The sequence below is a fragment of the Hipposideros armiger genome, unplaced genomic scaffold (genome assembly GCF_001890085.2).
Source record: "Hipposideros armiger isolate ML-2016 unplaced genomic scaffold, ASM189008v1 scaffold_232, whole genome shotgun sequence".
NCBI classification, from domain to species: domain Eukaryota; kingdom Metazoa; phylum Chordata; class Mammalia; order Chiroptera; family Hipposideridae; genus Hipposideros; species Hipposideros armiger.
Window position 1 is genome coordinate 2,036,017 of NW_017731582.1, and position 20,369 is coordinate 2,056,385.

At 58.2% G+C, this 20,369-nt stretch overlaps 3 protein-coding genes across 9 annotated transcripts in view; 2 read left to right on the top strand and 1 right to left on the bottom strand.

Annotated features, from left to right (window-relative positions):
* ATP13A2 (ATPase cation transporting 13A2) overlaps window positions 1-3,587 on the top strand; it is a 21,588-nt gene extending 18,001 nt beyond the window's left edge. The window contains exons 18-26 of the mRNA XM_019654846.1: window positions 322-482; window positions 608-724; window positions 853-932; window positions 1,241-1,393; window positions 1,476-1,572; window positions 2,332-2,555; window positions 2,641-2,792; window positions 2,910-3,079; window positions 3,172-3,587. Of these exons, the coding sequence (XP_019510391.1) occupies window positions 322-482; window positions 608-724; window positions 853-932; window positions 1,241-1,393; window positions 1,476-1,572; window positions 2,332-2,555; window positions 2,641-2,792; window positions 2,910-3,079; window positions 3,172-3,306 (1,289 nt within the window). The 3' untranslated portion in view covers window positions 3,307-3,587. The remainder of the gene's footprint in view (window positions 1-321; window positions 483-607; window positions 725-852; window positions 933-1,240; window positions 1,394-1,475; window positions 1,573-2,331; window positions 2,556-2,640; window positions 2,793-2,909; window positions 3,080-3,171) is intronic.
* A 3,836-nt stretch (window positions 3,588-7,423) lies between these two features.
* MFAP2 (microfibril associated protein 2) lies at window positions 7,424-13,505 on the top strand. Of its 7 annotated transcripts, none has more exons than XM_019654860.1 (9): window positions 7,429-7,540; window positions 9,885-9,962; window positions 11,006-11,092; window positions 11,305-11,331; window positions 11,436-11,522; window positions 11,651-11,695; window positions 12,462-12,549; window positions 12,762-12,835; window positions 13,036-13,505. In XM_019654860.1, exons 2-9 carry the CDS (start codon window positions 9,926-9,928, stop codon window positions 13,137-13,139), a joined length of 549 nt encoding a protein of 182 aa, XP_019510405.1. In that variant the 5' UTR covers window positions 7,429-7,540; window positions 9,885-9,925; the 3' UTR covers window positions 13,140-13,505. The 7 variants fall into 7 exon arrangements, with proteins under 7 accessions (XP_019510407.1, XP_019510405.1, XP_019510402.1 ...); XM_019654857.1 differs by having other exon boundaries at window positions 7,430-7,540; window positions 11,003-11,092; XM_019654858.1 differs by lacking the exon at window positions 7,429-7,540 and adding an exon at window positions 7,633-7,699 and having other exon boundaries at window positions 11,003-11,092.
* Window positions 13,506-14,660: 1,155 nt separating this feature from the next.
* CROCC (ciliary rootlet coiled-coil, rootletin) overlaps window positions 14,661-20,369 on the bottom strand; it is a 39,348-nt gene continuing 33,639 nt past the window's right edge. Inside the window, exons 31-37 of the mRNA XM_019654929.1 lie at window positions 19,077-19,292; window positions 18,159-18,383; window positions 17,635-17,784; window positions 17,096-17,296; window positions 16,779-16,910; window positions 16,001-16,180; window positions 14,661-15,201 (exon numbers count right to left, since the gene is read on the bottom strand). Of these exons, the coding sequence (XP_019510474.1) occupies window positions 15,115-15,201; window positions 16,001-16,180; window positions 16,779-16,910; window positions 17,096-17,296; window positions 17,635-17,784; window positions 18,159-18,383; window positions 19,077-19,292 (1,191 nt within the window). The 3' untranslated portion in view covers window positions 14,661-15,114. The remainder of the gene's footprint in view (window positions 15,202-16,000; window positions 16,181-16,778; window positions 16,911-17,095; window positions 17,297-17,634; window positions 17,785-18,158; window positions 18,384-19,076; window positions 19,293-20,369) is intronic.

A 20,369-nucleotide genomic window follows, 5' to 3' on the forward strand; every position in this document is an offset into this window, starting at 1 on the left:
CTCTCTCTCTCTCTCTCTCTCTCTCTCTCTCTCTCTCTCTCTGTCTCTCTGTCTCTCTGTCTCTCCCTCCAGCAAAGTACTACAGCACTAAGGAGTATATGTGGAACTCAAAGCTAGGCCCCCTGTAGCCAAGATCTTCTATGTCTAATTTTGTAGACAAGGAAACCGAGGTTCAGAGATGTTGATAACCTATCTGAGCTCGCTCAGCCAGTCATGGCAGACGGGTTCTGTCCAGCCTCAATTTCCCATCTATAAGTGTCAGGGTGAGGATAGTTTCCCCTGGATAGCAGCTGGACCCTGACCTTGCCCCATGGCCCCCAGGGGACAACCTGCAAACGGCTGTCACTGTGGCCCAGAGCTGCGGCATGGTGGGCACCCAGGAGCGTCTGGTCATCGTCCATGCCACCCCTCCTGAGAGGGGTCAGCCTGCCTCCCTTGAGTTTCTGCCAGTGGAGCCCTCTGCGGCTGTGAACGGGCCTAAGGTGAGACTGACCCAGAGTTCCTCCCACAAACCCCACTGGTGACCCCACCCCTGTGTCACCTGACCCAGGCCCCAGCTCCTCCGGGGTGGACAGGGGGAGCTGAACTGAACTTCCCGGACCCCCAGGATCCTGACCAGGCCTCAAGCTACATCGTGGAGCCAGACCCCCGATTCAGCCACCTGGCCCTCAGCGGGTTCACCTTTGCTGTCCTTAGGAAGCACTTCCCCAGGCTGCTGCCCAAGGTAGGGCTGCCCCGGGCCTCCCTGGTTGCCCTGGGCCTCCCCCCCTCCCACGCTCTGCTTCCTGCTCTTGGCTCTCCCACCCCTACCCTGTGTCTGCCTCAGCCCCTCCCCCCTCGCTGTGCTCCCAGGTCCTGATCCAGGGCACCATCTTTGCCCGCATGGCCCCTGAGCAGAAGACGGAGCTGGTATGCGAGCTGCAGAAGCTTCAGTGAGTGCATGTGGGCAAGGGACCCGGGGGGGCGGGCTGGTCCATGAGTTCCTGCCTCCCACCACAAGCCCTCAGGAGAGAACCCACGCAGGCGCTCTTGGGACTGTCATGCTCAAGTAGTAATTGCACTTAATTACTGAGCACTTACTATGTACCAGGCACCATACGGGCAGTAGGGATCCAGCCATCCCATGGTCTGCCAGCAAGCCCATGAGGTGGGTGGGATCCTTTCATGGATAAGGAGACGCCTCACAGGCTCAGGGCCAGCGTGTGAACCCAGGCCACGCCTGCCCACCCCTCTGTGTCAGGTACTGCGTGGGCATGTGTGGGGACGGCGCTAATGACTGCGGGGCCCTGAAGGCGGCAGACGTGGGCATCTCGCTGTCCCAGGCCGAGGCTTCAGTGGTCTCACCCTTCACCTCGAGCGTGGCCAACATTGAGTGTGTGCCCATGGTCATCAGGTGAGGCGGGCAGGGGGCCGGTGGGTGAGGGCTGACCTGTCAGCCAGCCTGGGCCCCCTAATGCTCATACCTTGCTTCCCAGGGAAGGCCGCTGTTCCCTCGACACATCCTTCAGCGTCTTCAAGTACATGGCCCTGTACAGCCTGACCCAGTTCATATCCGTTCTAATCCTCTACACGGTGGGTACCTGCAGAGCTCCCTGCACAGAGCCGTGCCCAAGAGCAGGCCCATGCCAGGCCCAGGGCGAGGACACTCAGCAGTGTGGTTAGGAGCTCGGCTGGGTCTGGAATAGATGATGTGGCCTCAAATCCTGCTCTGCCACTTTCTAGCTTTATGGCTTGGGCGATTCCTGAGCCTCAGTGGCCAGCGGCTTGCATGAGATGATGAAAGCCTTGAGCACAGAGCCTGTAGGTTCTCAGAAACGTGACGGCTGTCTTGTGCTAACATTTCGTCCCCGTCCTCTGGGAGCTCCCCGTCTGTGGGGGACAATGACACAAGAGCCCAGGCAGGGGCAGAGGACGTAGAGTCGAGAGTGGGACAGAGCCAAGGCCCCAGCCCTTTCCTATGGACCCACCTGTCTCCCTGCTCAGGGGCGCCTCGCCTTGTCTGCGCTGAGCACGTGCCCTGGCTACACGGAAAGCAGGCCGGGCCATGGAGCGGTGCAGATCTTATACTAGAGTCTGTCCCTGTGTCCCCGAGGGCAGGATGTGTGTGTCCTTCATTAACCTAGGGACTCCACAAGGCACAGCCTAAGCCTCCCCTCAAGCTGGGAGTTCGCTACAGGTTGGGGAACCTGCCCCATCTGATGGGGGCCTCCCGAGGTCCGCGGGGCTGCCTTCTCCCTCAGACTGGGAGAGGAGCTCCCTAAGGGCAGGGCGGGTGCCTCCCCCGTCAGACTCGGGGCCACCTTTCCCTCTGCTCTCCCTCCCTGCCGGCAGATCAACACCAACCTGGGCGACATGCAGTTCTTGGCCATCGACCTGGTCATCACCACCTCGGTGGCCGTGCTTATGAGCCGCACGGGGCCGGCGCTGGCGCTGGGGCGGGCACGGCCACCAGGGGCACTGCTCAGCGTGCCCGTGCTGAGCAGCCTGCTGCTGCAGGTGGCCCTGGTGGCTGGCGTGCAGCTGGGGGGCTACTTCCTGACTGTGGCCCAGCCCTGGTGAGTAGGGAGCCCACCCCCAAATCCCACCCTTGCCCTGTCCTTTGTACACTCGCTCCCTGAGCCCTGGTCTCCACACCCCCAGGTTCGTGCCTCTGAACAGGACCGTGCCTGCCCCGGACAACCTGCCCAACTATGAGAACACAGTGGTCTTCTCTGTGTCCAGCTTCCAGTACCTCATCCTGGCTGCAGCTGTGTCCAAGGGGGCGCCCTTTCGCCAGCCGCTGTACACCAACGGTGCTGCTGCGTGGGGGGTGGTGGTGAGGGGGTGGCCGGTGCCTATGGGGGGCTCCCCCTGGGCTTGTGTGTGAGTGGGTGGGGGCTCCCTGGCCTGACGGGCTCCCCCACCCCCAGTGCCCTTCCTGGTGACCCTGGTGCTCTTGGGCTCCATCCTGGTTGGCCTCCTCCTGGTCCCCGGCCTCCTGCAGGGGCCACTGATGCTGAGGAACATCGCTGACACCTGCTTCAAGCTGCTGCTGCTGGGCCTGGTTGCCTTCAACTTCGTGGGGGCCTTCTTGCTGGAGGTGGGGCCCGCCATGTGTTGGGGTGGGAGGGGCCCTCTGGGGATGGGACTCTGCCACAGCTGCCCCTGTGCCACTGTCCCTGTCCTCTGCAGAGTGTGCTGGACCAGTGCCTCCCAGCCTGCCTGCGGTGGCTCCGGCCCAAACGAGCCTCCAAGAAGCGTTTCAAACAGCTGGAGCAGGAGCTGGCGGAGCAGCCCTGGCCGCCGCCCACTGGGTCCAGGGGATAGTGCATCCTGTCCAGCACGAGGGACACTGGATCTCCCTGCCTCTGAGCCACGACTGGGCCCCATCTCAGAGACACACCACCACCAATCTCACAGCCCTGAGGTTGGCAGTTGTTACACTCCTGCCCCAAGTCTGCCCGGCCCAGGCTTTCTTGCTCCACCTGGGGAAATACTAACTATTATTGTCCCCCTCTTCAGACATCCCACGTAGAGACAGCAGCCACCAACCAACCCCTCAGAGCCGCTGTTAGTGTAGCAAATAAAGTCACTATTTTCCTGGCTCAGCCGTGCCTGTCTCCTACCTAATACCACTGAGTCAGATGCCCTCCTGGCACCCCCGAATTTTTCGGATCACATTAGACAACCCCCCCCTCTCTGGGCCTTCGTTTTCTCATCTGCTAGTAATAATATTTCCAGGTTGAGTACGTGCCTGGTGTTCAGTTAAGCATTTTATAGCATTGTCATTTAATCTTCACGACAACTGTGGATTACTGTCCCCATTTTACAGATATGGAAACTGAGGCTCAGAGGTCACACAAGCAGTCAGAGGTGAGGCTAGATTGCTTTGACTCTTAACCTTCCACCCCTCCTGCAGGGGCAGAAAAATAAAAGACTTGCCTCATCTAAGTGTTAGCACCTAGGATGCATGGGGGCAGTTCTCTTCCTCCCGCCCCCCCACATCATGGGATGTGTTTGTGGTGCAGTTCCTCCCTCAGATGAAAATCCAGGCTCTGAGCCCACATCTCCCAGCCAAAACCACGTGCGCTGTCCCCCAGGGGAGGGTGGGTGCTTCTGCCCTCATGCCACTAACGGGACACTGGCCAAGCCCTACTCCGGAGATGCAACTCGGTCACCTGGCCCATCTGAGCCTGGCAGGCGAGAAGGAAACAGAGGCTGATTCCTGCCCTCCAAAGCCCTGCCAACATCATTACCGGAAGCCCTGGCACCATCCCCAGGCCTGACCCCGTAGGAGCTCAGTAAATTTTGACTCAAACTGAGGAGAAGGGATATGGGGTGTAAAAAGGAAATGTAATAGGTACATCCACAGACCTGCACTGGGCACTGAGTCAGCCAGCTACAGTTCAGGGTGGCATTTGCTGTTCAAGGGGAGGTCGGAGGACACAGGGAGAGGCCTGGGTTCGAATCCCTCCCCTACCCTCAGCCAATTATTCATGCGTTGAGGGGGCAGTCATGTGCCAAACACATGGGCTACACCAGTGAATAAAAACGGCTTCTGCCTGTGTGCAGCGTGTAACCTGGTGTGAGAGACAAGCGGGGAAGGAACAAGTCTCCATGGACATTGAGAGAAGAGCACCCACACCCCCTCCTGGAATAGCTGCCACCTCTGCTTGTGTTCCTCGGGCCAGGGGAGTGGGTGGAAGCAGCAGAGAGGATCTGGGAGCCAGGACACAAGGGTTGGCAGCCCCCTTTTTGTTAAATGTAGGGGGCAGGGTTTCTGCCAGGAGGTTTCCTCCTACCCTAACCAGGATCACGCCAAGCAGTGAAGGGCTAGGGGCGGGCACAGAGGGCTGGGTTGGCCCCCAGAGCCCACAGAACTCCAGGTGAGAAAAGTCCTTGCTACTCTGTGACAGATACTGGAGAGGGGGGTGGCAGATAGTTATTCATTCATTCATTTGACAAACCAGCACAGGAACAAATGATGCATGGGATACAGTAGTCCCCCCCCCCTTGTCTGCAGGGGTTACATTCCAAGACCCTCAGCAGATGCCTGAAACCACAGGTAGTACCAAACCCTATTATACTACAGAGGGTGGGTGCCAAGAAAATTTATACACATTTTAAGAAAGGAGAACTATTAAATTTTTTTATTAGTTTCAGGTGTACAAACCAATGCAATATACTTTTTCACCCCTCACAGAGTGACTACCCCCACCCCATTCAACCGCCCCCACCATATATGTATCTCTTACAATTCCATTGACTCCACTCCCCACATGTACTCCACATCCCATGACAAAATTATTAAAATTGTAATAATAATACTGACAAAAGATGAATACAAGTCACATTTGACTTCTGCAATTACAAGAGGTGCTCAAAGTGGTGACCATCAGCGTCCAGACACTTGTGATGACGGTGAACTACATACTGCTTGAACAACGTTGACCAAAGCGTCCACTTGTATACATTTTTTTGGCACCCCCGGTATGTTTTTTCCCTATACATACATAGCTATGATAAAGTTTGTTAGGCACAGTAAGAGATTAACAACAGTAATAAAATAGAACAATTATAATGACATACTGTAATAAAAGCTATGTGAATGTGGCATCAGTTAGTAAAATAAGGGTGGCTTGAACACAAGCTCTGTGATTCCGTGACAGTGGATCTGATAACTGGGATGGCTACTGAGTGACTAGCAGGCAGGGAGCGTATGCAGCGTGGATACGATGGACAAACGGATGATTCACATCCGGGCTAGACAAAGCGAGATGGTTCGAGATTTCATCACGCTACTCAGTACGGTGTGCAATGTAAAACTTATGAAACTTCTGAAATTTTCTATTTAACATTGCCAGACGGTCGTGTTCCATGGGTTACTGAAACTGGAAAGCAAAACCACGGATAAGGAGGGACTACTTTCTAATAGCATTCAAGAGTCGTAAGGGATTGGCAGTGGAGGGTGTGACTGGAGGCAAGGAGATCTGATGGCAGGGCCTGAATCAAGGGGCACCCCAGTCTCCTCCTCCCAGCCTGACCCCCCCTGCCTCAGGCCTCAGCTCCCATGACCAGGCAGGTCTAAGGACTGCCCTAGAGGCAGGGGATCTCCATCCCCTCAGCCCCCATAGCCAGGCTCTTTCAGGAGAATCAAGTGTACATTCATTCATTCCACAAATATTTACTGAAGAGCTGCCCTGAGCCTGCTACGGTGCCTAATGAGCAAAACCAGGAGGAGAAAAAACACTTTGTCCCTGTCTTCACGTGGCTGACAGGCTCATGGTGGGGGGGAGGGGGCAGATTTCAAATGGTCCCACAGACATAGGACAACATGACATCTGTGAGCAGTGAAGCAGAAGGTGCTTTAGGAACGTGACAGAAAGATGGAAAAAGCTCCTCTGAGGAAGGGGGTGTTTGACATAACCCGAAAGAAGTGCATCTCACCAGTGTTCCAGGGGCAGAAAAGCCAGAGCAAAGGCCCAGTGGCAGCAGAGGACGGGGTGCAGTGAGAGGTGCCAAAAGGGAGTGCGGCTGGAGGGGGACCAGGCAGGGAATGAGGAGGCTGAGTCAGGCCACCATGAAGGGCCCCTGGGGGCCACAGGGGAGCTTAGCCTTGATCCTAGGCACCATGGGGGACCATGGCTTTAGGTAGAAGCGGGCAGGCAGGGTCTGAGGTGGGTGGGGAAGGGCAGGGCCCACCTGGGAAGGCTCAGATTGGGGGTTATTACAGAGTCCAGGCAAGAGATGGTGGTTTACACCACCGTGGGCCCCGGTGGACAGACTCGAAAGATTTTGGAGGCAGAATCAGTGGCTGGGTGCTGGATTGGATGCAGAAGCTGATGGCAGGGCACAAAGCCTGAGTAATGTAATGTGAGAGTGGTGGTGCCACTCTGAATGGGAACATCTTTGATGGCCAGGTCTGGGGGAGGACCGGGAGGTAGTGGACTTAGATTCTTGTTGGATCTGATGTGCCTTGGGGACATTTGTGGGGCCAGGCCCGGTCGTCTAGAGCCCTCTTCTAAAAAGAAATGCTGGTTATGGAAGCCCATCACGGCCCAAAGATGGCTAAGGAGACCCAGAAGGCACAGCCAGAGGCAGGAGGAACACCGCGCCAGGGAGGGTGTCCTGGAAGCTGGGAGAAGCCAGAGGGGAACGCAAGGCTTACTTCTAGCTGAATGGCTGTGGGTGAACTGCCTATATAAACCTTGCTTTCCTTCCCTGTAAAATGGGGTAAAACGCTCGCCTCACCCACCTCACCCCTGACTGGGGGCCAGATATGATGGGGAGATGAGAAAGCACAGTTCTGCACAGTATGAAGTGTTGAGCAGACATAACGTTTGTTCCGCAGGCGCCGCCCCAGACCCCAAGGCCGCCCCAGAAACGGGTTGAGGACCCCAGGGCGAGGCGACCCGGGCGGCGGAGCTCGCGTTAGGACCCAGCGGATCCGGGGCTGGAGGGCGGGCGCCGGCCCGTCGGGGGCCAGGAGCGGGGCTCGCAGCTGGCAAAGGGGCGGCTCCAGCGGGCGGACTCGGAGCCGGCGGCAGAGTGACCCGGCCAGGTAGGTGCGGGCCTAACGGCGGGATCCGGCGGGAAGCGCTCGGGGTGCCCGGGCCGCGCGGGGCAGGGGCGTCGGAGAGACCCCAGAGGCGGGTCCCCGATCCTGGGGGGCGGCTGTCGGGGTTCCTGAACCCGGGCTGTCTGAGCAGATGCTAAGAGGGTACTTGGGAAGTTTGGGGTCGCTTTGAGGGGAAGGCTTGAGTTGCGAAGGGAGGAGAGTCCGTGTTGCGGGGGGAGCCAGAGGTGGGGGCGTCGGGGATGGGGTGGCTTTTGTTCTCCCTGGGAGGTTGGAATGTGGCGGGTGGGGTAGGGGTGTGTGGCGGGAGCGCGGGGACAGAGACGCGGAGAGACAAAGAGAGATCAGAGACTGGGGAGCGCGCCGGGGCGCGTCCGTGGCTGATTGTTCCCAGCTGTGCGGGCTGCAACATCTGGTTTCCTCCAGCCGGACCCCATCCCGGCCTCCCGAGCTGGTAGAGGCTCCGTCCGAGTGAGCGTGGGGGCAGGGGGCTCTTAGTAGGCCCCGCTTGTGTCCCTCCCTCCCCTCCAGGAACCCAGAGAGGAGGGGGTCCACAGCTGTAGAAGGAGTGGGTAGTCTCCCCAGGCAGGTCCTGGCCTCCCCTACCCCCAAAAATCCATAGTGTAGAAGTGCTTGGAGATACCCCCAGCTATAATACTCGGCCCTCACTGGACTCTCCTCTTTACAGCCACACCCCTTGCCCTGGGTCCCTTCCCCTAAGAAGCCTGGGCCTGGGTGCCAGACCTCCTGGGAGTCCATGCAGGGGGCTGAGACGCCAAGGAGGGGCTTTGGGGCCAGACAGAGGCCTTTTCCCTCATGCACCTCTCAAGGCCCCTTAAGCCCCAACTCAGGGCCTCCCCCTGAGTGGTGACAGCTCCGACCAGCCTGGCTGCCACCAGCCAGGGGGGACAAGGACGGGATAGTGAGGCCCTGCGGGGAGTTGCAAGGCAGGCGCTCCAGGTCTGTCAGTTACTCCTTCCAGGAGGAGGCCAAGGGTTTTTGGAATGGGGACGTGGGGAGCCAGATGTCCCCCGCCTCTGGTGCAACTTGAGTCCTGAGTCTCTTCCTCTTCCACCCACCCATCCCCCAGTTACCTCACCCACCTCACCGGACTGCAGCGAGGGTTAAGGAAGGGAGTGAGATGTTGAATGCCTGAAAAGGGCAGGGGTCACAGAAGTCTCGGGACTGGGGCAAGGAGAGAAAGATGTCTACATTTCTGCCCCTGTCCTTCCCCTCTCCCTAGATTCCCCAGGGGAAGTGTGGCAAAGGTAGATTTCCGGGTAGCTTTCTGGAAGAACTCTGTTTGTTGTGGCCGGGAGGGGGCCTCCTGGATACATGACCCCTGTGGGCTCTCTCCCAGCCCTCCCAGCAGAAGGCTGACAGTCTGCCCTCCACTGAGCTGGAACTGAACATGGGGACCTGTAGACTCTGCCAAGTCCACTGTGAGGCCAAAGACTGGAGGCTGGACTCAACCAGGGGTTCTTGAACTTCAAGAGCCTGGTGAAAGCTATGAGCCGCTCCCCTGTCCCTCCAAAATCACACACACACACTGTTATACAATATCAGGGGGTGCAGCACCCCTAAGCTAGGTGACATTATGGTCCTCTCCAGCGCTGCCCTTCTAGGAGCCAGAGAAGCCCTCATTAGACTCCACCCTAAGTGCTTCCTGCTGCCGCAGACAAGTAGACCACAGTCTCGTGAGTCTGATGGACAGCCAGGTCTTGGGAGGCCTGGCAGGAGAGGAATCTTTTGGGGGTGGGAGCCCTGCCCAGGCCTGGCTCCCTTAGGGGCCCCTGGGGCCTGTGCATGCAGTTTCCTGCTGATCAAGGGCCCAGGGGCTAATTGGGAGCAGGTGGTGGGTTTGGCAGACGCTGCTGAGTCCGGGCCGTGATGTTGTCTAAACAGGGCTGGGGTCCCCAGGATGGGCCTGGGGTCAGAGATTCACATGATCCTTGTATTAGACACCTGGGGAGGTGCTGAACCAGAGGGTGGGTGTGGTAGTGGGTACAGAGAGCGGGGTCAGGGCTGGTGGGGGATTAGAAATGTCCCCTTACTAAGCGGGGCAGTGTAGGGTCTGTCCATTTGTCAGGATCAGCCTTGAAGCCAAATTGGAGGTCTTGTCCCTTGGGACCTGAACATTCAGAGGGCCACCAGGGAGGGCAGATGTCCCTCCAAAGTAGCTCCCCCTCCAGATCCCCAGGCCCTCCATATGCCTGGTTTCTATTCCAAGGGCCTCCTTCTCCAGGCTGAATTCAGGGGAGCAGAGGTGGGTTCCGTAGGCCTGGGTTAGTGGGCCTGGGGTGCAGCTCGTCCCCTCCTCTTCCTCTAGCTGTCCTCTGACGTCAGCCCAGCCCGTCTCTCTGTGTAGCCATGAGAGCTGCCTACCTCTTCCTGCTCTTCCTGCCTGGTAAGTGGCTCCTGGGGATGGGGTGGGGGATCCCCTTATGTGGGCAAGAGTAAGGTTTGTGGCAGGAGAGAGCTGGCAGTGAGTCTTTTTGTGCCCTATGGACAGAACTCAGCTGCCCGGGTCCCAGGGCCCCTGCCTCCTGGCCAGCCCCTCCCAAATCTGAGGCATTTCCTGTGCCCTCACCCTAACTGTCCCAGCAGCAGGCAGGCAGGATCCTGGAGACACACAACCAGGCACCAGGAGTTCATGTTTTCTTCTTACTTACCGACCCTCCAGGAGCTGATGTGCGGGAGTAGGGGGCACCCAAGGCAGGGAGTCTGGAGGCCTGGGTTTTAGACCCATTTGGGGCCCAACCACCCTATACAATCCTCACCTTAGAGGGGTCCCTGTTGGTCAAGTGAGGAGTTATCAGTGGGGATCAAAAGGCCCTGCCAGGCCTAACATGCATTCATTTAACAGATATTTGTTGAGCTCCTACTATGTGCCAGGCACTGGGCTAGGCCCTGGGGATAGAGCAATGAACCAGACAGGCAAATCTCTGCCCTAGTGGCGCTGCCAGTGTAGGGAAGGGAGGCCTATATTATCAAGTAGACGTGATAAATGTCTGATTGTGTTAAGTGCTATGATGGAAGTAAACAGGAGGATGAGATGGATAGGGTGGGTGGGCTAGCAAGAGCCTCTTAGCAGAGCTGAAATTTCAGTTGAGATCTGAAAGAGAAGGTAACTAGGATCATAGGCCTAAGGAGAGTCAAGTGCAAAGGCCCTGGGGCAGGCAGGAGCACGCTGAGTTCCAGGAACAGCCGGCAGGCCAGCGTGGGGGAGATGGGCAGGATGATGTCAGTGAGGTGACACAGGACCAGAGAGTGTAAGGACCTTTATGGTTGAAGAAAGAGTTTGGATCCTGTGGGTCTAAAAGTCTGGTTACAAGGGTCTTCAGGTTTCGCAGGCCTGCCTGACCTCTATCTACCCTCCCAGAAGTGCCTCAGGGACCCTGCTGTCCTTCCCTGCTGGGCACCTCCTCATGTTTTGCCTCCCCCCAGCAGGCCTGCTGGCTCAGGGGCAATATGACCTGGACCCATTGCCGCCATTCCCAGACCACGTCCAGTATACCCACTATAGCGACCAGATCGGTAAGGCCTTGCCTACCTCCCCTGATGTCCACCCCCAGCCCCTTGCCACATCATCAAGGTCTGGCTCCCCAGATGTGCATGGCTCAGCCGGGGCCCGGGTGGGGTAGGGTGAAATCTCGGCAGGGGTGGTCCCTGGCTCAGGGGAGCCCTGCTTTGCCCCTGGGACTGGGAACTAGCCTGACCCCCGATTCCATATTCATCTTTGTTTTCAGACAACCCGGACTACTATGATTATCAAGGTAAAGGGTGGGGTTGGGATAGAATGGGCAGGCATCTGGGTGGGGGAGCCCATGGAGCCCTGGGGAAGGGGAGAAGGAGCAGACCCCATTATGACCTGTTGCAGAGGCAACTCCTCGGCCCTCCGAGGAACAGTTCCAGTTCCAGTCCCAGCAGCAAGTCCAACAGGAAGTCATCCCGGCCCCCACCTTTGGTAGGCCACAAGCTCCTGTCAACCCTGGGAGTTGGGGGTCTGTGCCGGGGATGGGAGAGGTGACCCCCCCATTCTGCCCTGAATAGACTTCCCTCAGTGATCTCTGCCTGCCCCTTTCCCAACCCTAGAGCCAGGAAATGCAGACACGGAGCCCACGGAGCCCGGGCCTCTTGGTAAGAGCTTTCCTGACAGCTGGAGAAATAAGCATGGCCCCGGAAGCTGGGGTGGAGTGGAGTGCAGCCCTGGTAGCACAGAGACAGCCAAGTCTTTTGCTCTTGCTGGGTAGGTGGTGGGGTGGGGGGCTTGCAGATGTGCCCCAGCTTTAGGCCAGCAACTCCAGGGCCCCCTAGGCAGCTCTGGGATATCCCCCTGGGCCTGGCTGGAGGCTGAGTTGGCTGCTGCCTTGGGAGGGGCCCTCTGCTCCCAGACGCTGGGGAGGGGCAGGGAGTATGCTGGGGGCTTCCTGGCAGCCGTGGTGCTCTGGCAGGGAAGGCACGAGAGGCAGGCAGCCCAGGCTGGCTCAGCAGGCCAAGAGCCTGAGAGAGCGAGACTGTGAGATCCTGTCTCCCCCTCCTGAGCTCAGTGCGGTAGCGTGTGCTCCTGGGAGGTTGGTTTGGACTTTTGTGACCGTGTGCGCGCGCGTGCGCATGTGTGTGTGTTTGTATGTGTTTGAATATATGCTTCAAAGTGCGGTTGTGAATTTGTATATCTGTAAATACCTTGTATAAAATTGGGCAGTCCCAGCAAGTCCAATAATACGGCGTGTGCATGCGTTGGGCGTGTGTGTGTGTGTGTATGTGTGCGTCTAGGCTGGGCCAGGGGGTGCAGGCCATACCTAGACCCTGAGAGAGGCGGTCTCCAGTGGGTGAGGTTGGGGGCTGCCCCTTCAGCCCCGAGCCCCAAGCTGAAGCCTCCAGTCTGATCTCACCTATCACCCAGACTGCCACGAGGAGCAGTACCCCTGCACCCGCCTCTACTCCATACACAAGCCCTGTAAACAGTGTCTCAACGAGGTCTGCTTCTACAGGTGAGCATAGCCCCTGGGGGGAGGTGGAGGGGGCAGCTCCAGCCAGCCCAGGTGGAGCTTGGGGAAAGAGTGAATCCTGAAGTTGAGCTCGACTCTGGTTGAGTCATAGCCTGGGGGCCTGGGACTCCCTGGGTCCAATGCCAGGGCCTGTCCAGGCTCCCAGTGAGGGCTGGGTCAGGGTGGGACTAACTCCCTTGGCCCCATCCCCACAGCCTCCGCCGAATGTATGTCATCAACAAGGAGATCTGTGTCCGCACAGTCTGTGCCCACGAGGAGCTCCTCCGAGGTAGGAAGCCCCTCCCTCCAAGGCCTCCCCCTCCCCCCTGCCCACTCATCATCCATCCACCTGATGTTTATTAAACTCGTGTTAAGTGCCCAGCGCCACTTCCAGGGGATCCTGAAATCAGGATCAGCAGGGCTGGGGACAGGGGAGCAGTTCCTATCGCCTAGCCTCACCCTGACCCCAACTCCTTCCTGTCCCAACAGCTGACCTGTGTCGGGACAAGTTCTCCAAATGTGGTGTGATGGCCAGCAGCGGCCTGTGCCAATCTGTGGCAGCCTCCTGTGCCAGGAGCTGTGGGGGCTGCTAGGGTGGAGCAGGCACCCTGAGCCCTGGCCCCTCCTCGGATCTGGGGCCCTCAGGCCCTGCCTGACCTGGTGCTTTTCTCCCCAGCCTGACATCCCTTTTATTCTGTCAAGTTAGTGGACTGAGACGCTGGGGGTTGCCTCCGGCCCCTCCTCCAGCCTGTGGCCACAGTGGGGACTCCCCACTGCCCGGTCTTCGCCCCCAGGTGGGGGGCCTCCCAGGCCTCTTGGTGGAACCTGGGCCTCCAATGTGCCTTCTCAGTCCCTCTGAGGTAGGCTATGCTCCTCACCCCAGCTGGTCTGCTTGGGTTCCCTACAGCCCCCCGGGCATAGACCACCTCTGTTTTATACAAAATTAAAAACAAGTTTTTACAAAAGATTCAGAGTCACTTTTCCAGAGCAGAACACAGAGGGGGAAGCTAGGTGCCTCCAACACTGTCTTCATTGAGAGGCTACCTGGCCCCTTGGGGAGAAGGGACTGTTCAGGTGACCAGTGGCCTGGCCTTTGCAGTCCTGGCCCTGCCTCTCCACCCACTGGCTTTAGTTCTGACCTGCCAGGAAGGTAGGTGGGGTGTGTGTGTGTGTGTGTGTGTGTGTGTGTGTGTGTGTCACATATAGAAGGTTCAGGGACACAGCTTTCTCATTGTCAGGGCGTGAGTCCCCCATCATCACAGGGGTGCAAGCTAAGATGGGAGGCTACCTGTGTGGAAACATAAAGAGTGTATACAGGGTGTAAGGCAGGAGGTCAAGGTGGATTCTGAGATTAAGAGCTTTGGCAGGGAGAAAGACGGCAAGCCAATAGAATACCTCCCGCTGACCAGCATGTGGAGACCAGGCTCTGCATGAGTGCTCGCGTACAATCCTATTTAACCCTCCTAAAGGGCCTCTGTGGTGCGTACAATAAATATCCCCGTGTTACAGACATGGAAACAGCCCAGAGGCATGAAGTCACCCACCCAAGGGGCCACAGCTAGAAGTGGCAGAGCTGGGGCAGAACCTGACTCCAAGGATTCGGGTCATTTCTCCTTGCAAACACTGAACACCTTCCACGTCTGCCTCCCCATAACCATCCCACGGGGCAGGTTCCCGTTTTACAGATGAGCAGACCGAGGCTGACAGGTTAAGCAGCTTTGGCCAAGCCCACTCAGCAGAGCCAGGGCAAGACTCCACGCTCACTCCCAGGCCTGCACTGGCCACCAAACTTCCTGTCCCTGAAAGCCTGTCGCTATCCAGAGGAGAACGCTCCGGCTGCTGAGTCAAGCTGCAGGGGTTGGGTCACAGCTCCAAGCTTCAACAGCCCCATCTGTTAAATGGGGTGGGTGGCACTGGACCCTGGAGGCCTCCCCACCCCGACATCCTGAGGCTGGTAAGTGCCACCGGCCTTTCTAAAGCCTCTCCACTCCCGGAGCCCCTCACTGGGAGGCCCCATCCCTCTGGCCCCAGGCCCCACCTATCTCCCCTCCCATCTCCCAGGTGGATGCGGCACATTGATAGTAAAGGGACACATCTGCACAAAACGGTTTTTTAGAAAATAGGGTCTTCTTGTTGCAAAAACACAACAGTTCTGAACAGTTAACGTTGTAAAAAGGTATAAAAATACAGGGACTCTGAACTCCAAGGAATTTCTAACAAACACTGAACTAAGGCGGAGAGATCTCCGGGAAGCAGGACAGAGCCTGGGTCTCTGACCCCTGGCTTTGGCTCAGCCTCTCTCAGGAAGGATCTCATACAATCTGGTGTGGCTCATCTATGGGGTGCCCACAGATGGCGGGTGGCTCTGATGATACCAGGAAGCTACTCTGGGTCTGGCCTGGCACCGAGTCCCCGCCTTGCAGAACTGCCCACCCGGCTCCTCCTCACCCCCAGCAGAGCTTTGGTGGCCCCGACAGGCCCAGTCTCTGAGTGGATTGTGCTAGAGAGGCGGTCCCTCTCCTGCCCCAGCCACGGGGCTGCTCCCCAGGACACCAGCTGGGAAGGCGTTCATTTCTCTGGGGGGCCGGAGGCGGGGGAGAAGGACGCTGAGCTCCTTCGAAGCTCTTGCTGCAACTGTCCCTTCAGAGTAGATACCTGGAAAAGAAAGAGAAGGTAGAGCCAGCCCGGCCAGCCCAGGTCCTCAGCCTGATTTCAGAGAAAAGGGGGGTAACTGCCACTGGACCCCAGAAGGGACCCAATGCTGCGTGTTCCAGGAAAAAACAGGTCTCACTAAGAACCAGGGTATTTTCTTCCCTTCTCTTTCTGTTCCATGGCGTAGTCAGTGTCCTCTGACTACTCAGCATCAATATGGGGGTCACCCCATCTCCACTAACCACTCAGACAGGCCTGGCACTAGCCTGACTCCAGGGCTGGACCTGTGACCCAGGCCGGCCTACCAGAGCAGCCTGGCCCTGCAGACATGATTGGGTCAGGGATGGTCAGGAAGGGGCCTGTGATCAAAGCTGGCCAATGAGGAGCATCCCTGGGACTTCTGCTGTTGCTCTCAGAAAAAGACCATCTCTCTCCTGGGATGAAGTGTTGTTGGGATAACCCGAGGCTGGAGCTACTGAGGCCACCCGTGCGGCCCAGGGAGAGGGCCTGCCCGGCATAGGCCACAAGCACGCAGAGCCATGGTGAGGGGGCTGAGTTCCAATGACATCACTTGAGCCCGTGTCCAGCCATTGTTGACACCAGCATAGATCCACCAGACCATTTCCATTATGGGTGCTTATACCCAAGAGGTCACGCTCAGCCCTCCCACTTTTCTCCTCCTCTCCGTCCCCTTCCTCCTCCAGGTTCACACTTCCACCCTGGCCCAGACTGCCAAGGCAGGGAGTCCTGCTGGTTCTGCAGCCCCCTGGGGAGGGGCTGGAGCCCAGCCAGGCCTGAGTACCTGCTCCTCCAGCCCACGCACCCTCTGCCGGTGGGCCCGCTCCCTCGCCTCCAGGGTGCGTTCCGTCTGCACCTGGGCACTGCGCAAGCGCTGCACCTCCTGCTGCAGCTCCAGCTGCTGCTGCTCCTCCCCCTGCAGCCGGGCTGGGCTATGGTCCTGCTCCAGTGCCACCACCTGGGCCTGCAGGGGAGGCCACTAGTCGAGGTCTGGCCCTACGTGTGCATGTGTGCATATGCGCAAGGGGATGTCGGGCACCCAGGGCAGGAGCCTGAAGGCCCCTTGGAGCAAAGCCAGTGCTTGTCCCTGAGCTCCTGGCCTCCTGGTCTGCAGATTAGGGTACCTAGACAGGCATACACACGCACACCCACACACGCACGCACACACGCACGCATACAAACACAGGCCCATATACATACAGGCACAAAAGCAAGCATGCAAATACCTGTGTTTACACAGAAGCAGGAATATGTGCAAAAGCCCAATAACTCCTACATATATCTACATACATGAAGACATCTGTACACACTCATGCTTCTACATGACTGCAACACATATGAAAACACAGGCTCACGTGCTAACTGGTCATTAGCATCTCTTCTCTCTGCTTTGCGGAGGACCCCTCCTCTGGAATCTTTGGGCCACCCCCTCCAGAGTCTGGGCTCGTGGGTTTTGAGGTTGAGGGCCCTGGGCTGACTATCAGTAACTCCTGGGACTGACTACCTAGCACTCAGGCTGGGGGTGAGGGTGGGGTCCAGGGTTGGGTGGGCAGGGGTGGGACCTCCAGCAGCTGGATCTGCCTCTGGGCCTCGGCCAGCTCCAGCTCTGCCCCCGTGAGTGTGCGGTCCAAGCGGCCCTTCTCTGCACTCAGCCGCACTGTGTCCTCGTGGCTGCGGAGTTTCTCCCGCTCCACCTAGGCAGGGACAGCAGGAGGGAAGCAGGGTGCCCAGGAAGGAGGGAGGTCTGGGAAGGGGAAGGGGCTCCGGGAGGGGTGTTAGGGCAGAGGCCGAAGACCCCAGACCCTAGAGACATGCAGTTAGGACCAACCATGGCTAGGACCCAGAGGAAGTGAGGGGAGGACTCTGGGCAGCAGCCTACCTTGTCCAGTGTCTTCTTGAGGGCAACCCGGTCCTTCTCCAGCCGTAGGGCTGACCGCTCCACCTCCCGCTTCTCGGCCTCCAGCTGAGCCAGCGCGCGCTGCAGGCCACCCAGGCGCTCCTGCAGGAGCTGCCGCTCGTCCTGCAGCTTCTGGGCCTTGTGCAGGGCTGCAGCCTCAGCCTCTTGTCGCTGCCGCAGCACCTGCAGCAGAAGCCAGCAAGTCCCTAATCCCTCTGGGCCTCAAGCTTGGGGCTTACGTCTGAAGCTTGGGGAGGACGATGCCAGCCTGCCATGCCCACTCACTCGGCGAGGTGACTGTGAGGCCTGCCCCAGGGAGCTGTCACTCTTTGGGCCTCAGTTTCTTCATCTCTATAATGGGGGTATCATGCTTCCTTCCCGGACTCATGGGTTGTAGGGGTTCCTTCTTCCAACAGGCTGAGAACTGGGTTTGGATAGGGCTGAGATAGGTGGGAAGGTCCCCACCCCACCCCGAGACCCTCTGAGTCCTGGGAACGGAAGGGGCCCACACTGGCCCGCACCTCCTGCAGCTGTTGCAGCTGGCCCTCAGATTCCACGCGCTGCAGCTCCAGGTCCGCCAGGTCGCCCCGCATTGTCTGCACCTGCTCGCCCAGGGAGCTGTTCTGCTTCCGGGCCTCAGATAGCGCCTGCCGAGCGGCCTCCAGCCGTTCCTGGGGGACAGGAGCTGATGGTGCTAGGCTGGCCTGGGAGCTCAGGCCAGGTTCACAGCCCATAAAACAGGTAGTCATCTCACCTGGAGGGTGAGCCAGACAGCAGGTACCCACTGACCTATATAAGGTGGAGATGCCTCAGACCCCAACGCTCCTCCATTAAACCTTCACCTGTACTCGTAGGCTGTTCTCATTTTCCCTCCTCTCATTGGCTGATGCTCTTATTAGGCCCTATCCTCCCTCTCATTGATTGGCTCCTTTGGAAACACCCAGGGTTTCCAACTAACTGCCCATTGGCTGGCTCTCTACCAATCCCTCCAAACCTGCCCTATGGAACTGGGGTCCACACCCAGACAGACCTGGAATCCCCGTACCTGGAGCACTTGCCGTTCATGTTCACAGGCCTTCAGGGCTTTCTGCAGTTGCAGATTCTTGTCCTGGGCGCTGCTGAGGCTGGCACTGTTCTGGGCCAGGGCCTCTGTCAGGCCCTGCACCTTGTCACGCAGGGCTCCTTCACTCTCCTCCATCTTGGCCAGGGCCCCGCTCAGCCGTTCCACTGTCAGCTGCAGAGTCCCTGCCTTCACCTCACTGTCTGCCACCTGGCAGACGGACAGACAGGGCAATAAAGTAGCTGTACTCTCGTTGTGATCTCCAGAAAAACATCCAGTCCAACCCAAGCTAAGCCCACCCCACCTCTCTCTAGGCCTTCATCACTGATACTCATTGTTCCCAGGCGCTCCTACTGGCTCATCCGACTGCCATGTAGGCCCCGTCCCACGGCTGGTTAACTACCCTGGCCCAGAGCATCAGCAACCTGGTTGTCTCAGACCCTGTGGTCTCCTCCCTATACTCATCCCCCTTTCCTCCCTGCTATGGAGGAGAAAGGGTATGTACCACAACTCTGGAATTTTCTGTGTTCTTGACTTTGGTGGGTGGCTGTGCAGGGCTAGCAGAATTACTGAACATTTCATTTAGAGATGAGCTTCCTGGCAGCCAAGGCAAGAGGGGAAATAAGCGAAATCTACGTCTCTAATTTGTCCCACATGCTTCCTATGAGTACAGATTGTCATCAGCAAGTCCTAAATTCTATTATAATTTTGACTCTGCCTCTTATTAGCTACATGATCTTGGGGAATGACATCACCTCCCTGAGACTCCATTCGTCCATCAGTGAAATGAGGATGATGACAATACCTGCCTCACAGGGTTGCTGGAAGGATTACGTTGTCCCTGGAGAGCACTTGGAAATGGGCCTACGGATGAGGAGCCTCCAAGTCGGGGAGGGAACCCACCTGTCTCTGCAGGGAGTCCACCCGGTCCTGGAGGGCCTGGGCCTGGGCCTCACGGTCGCTCAGGCCCAGGCGGCTGCGCTGCAGTTCCCCCTCGAGTGAGCGCCGCTGCAGCTCAAGCTTGATGGTGCGGCTCTCGGAGGCGTCCAGTACCTCCTTCAGGCGCCGCTTGTCGCTCTCCAGCTTCACCTCATTGGCCTTCATCTTGCTGATCTTCTCCTGTGGGTGGGGGACGGCTCAGGACCCAGATGTCCAGCCCACCCCACACCTTCCACATCCCTCTGGACCCTTCGGGTCAAGTGGGGAGCAGTCTAGAAGCTGCAAGTGTGTCCCGAGTTGACTCGGGCAGGAGCCCTGGGCTCCGCTGGGTTTTATGGGATGATGCTCCTCCTCCCCGAGCGTGGGATCAGACGGTGGAGGAGGCTTGGGGAGTGCGGAGAGAACAGGAAGACGCACTGGGGTCCTTCCGTCCCTGTTACCGTCCTGGAGACAGCGCCGGTCAAGGGGGTGTCCTTACAACAGCCTCCCCAGGCCTGACCCCTCCCCCGCCTGCTCAGAGCCCCACCCCCGCCATGTCGACACCTGGCAGCCCCGCTCTGGCCCCTGCCCAGCTTTGTTCCCGGCCTCCTCGGCTGCAGCCCCTGCGGCTGGGCCCAAGGCCAGAGCTGGAGCCGCAGACACAACAACCCAGCTCAAGCTCGGCCTAGAGCCAGAGGCAGGGGGTAGGCTGTGCAGGCAGTAATGGAGGGCCGGGGGAGGAAAGGGGTAGGAAGGGAGGGGAATCTGTGGCTGCGAGAAGGGCTCATATCTTTGGCAGCCTGGACTGTCACCACCAGAGCCTGTGCTTCCTGCTGCCCCAGACACACACACACATGTCCCCCAAACACACATAAAACCCCCAGAACACCACTCATGTGGCTCTACAGAGATGAAGGAAACAGAGGTCCCATGAGTACTGCCTATGTGGGAGGAGCTTATGTGCATCATCTCTGTGAGATAATTATCGGTCTCCCCCTTTTATAGATGAGGCAAATGAGATTCAGGCAGCTAATCAGCAGCAGGGCTAGGCTTGAACCCAGGTCTGTCAGGTTCAAAAGCCCAGCTTTCTTCTATAGCCTAGTGACCTCAACATAGTACCAGATGATGGACTCTGAACATGTTTTGGAGAAAGACTCACAGGCTGGTCACTTCAGTGGGTGCTGAGACATAAACCCAGGCAAACAGATACAGATGTGCACAGTAGGACTTAAAAGCATCCATTCAGGCATGCACAGATTCCTGCTTCGCTTCTGTTGG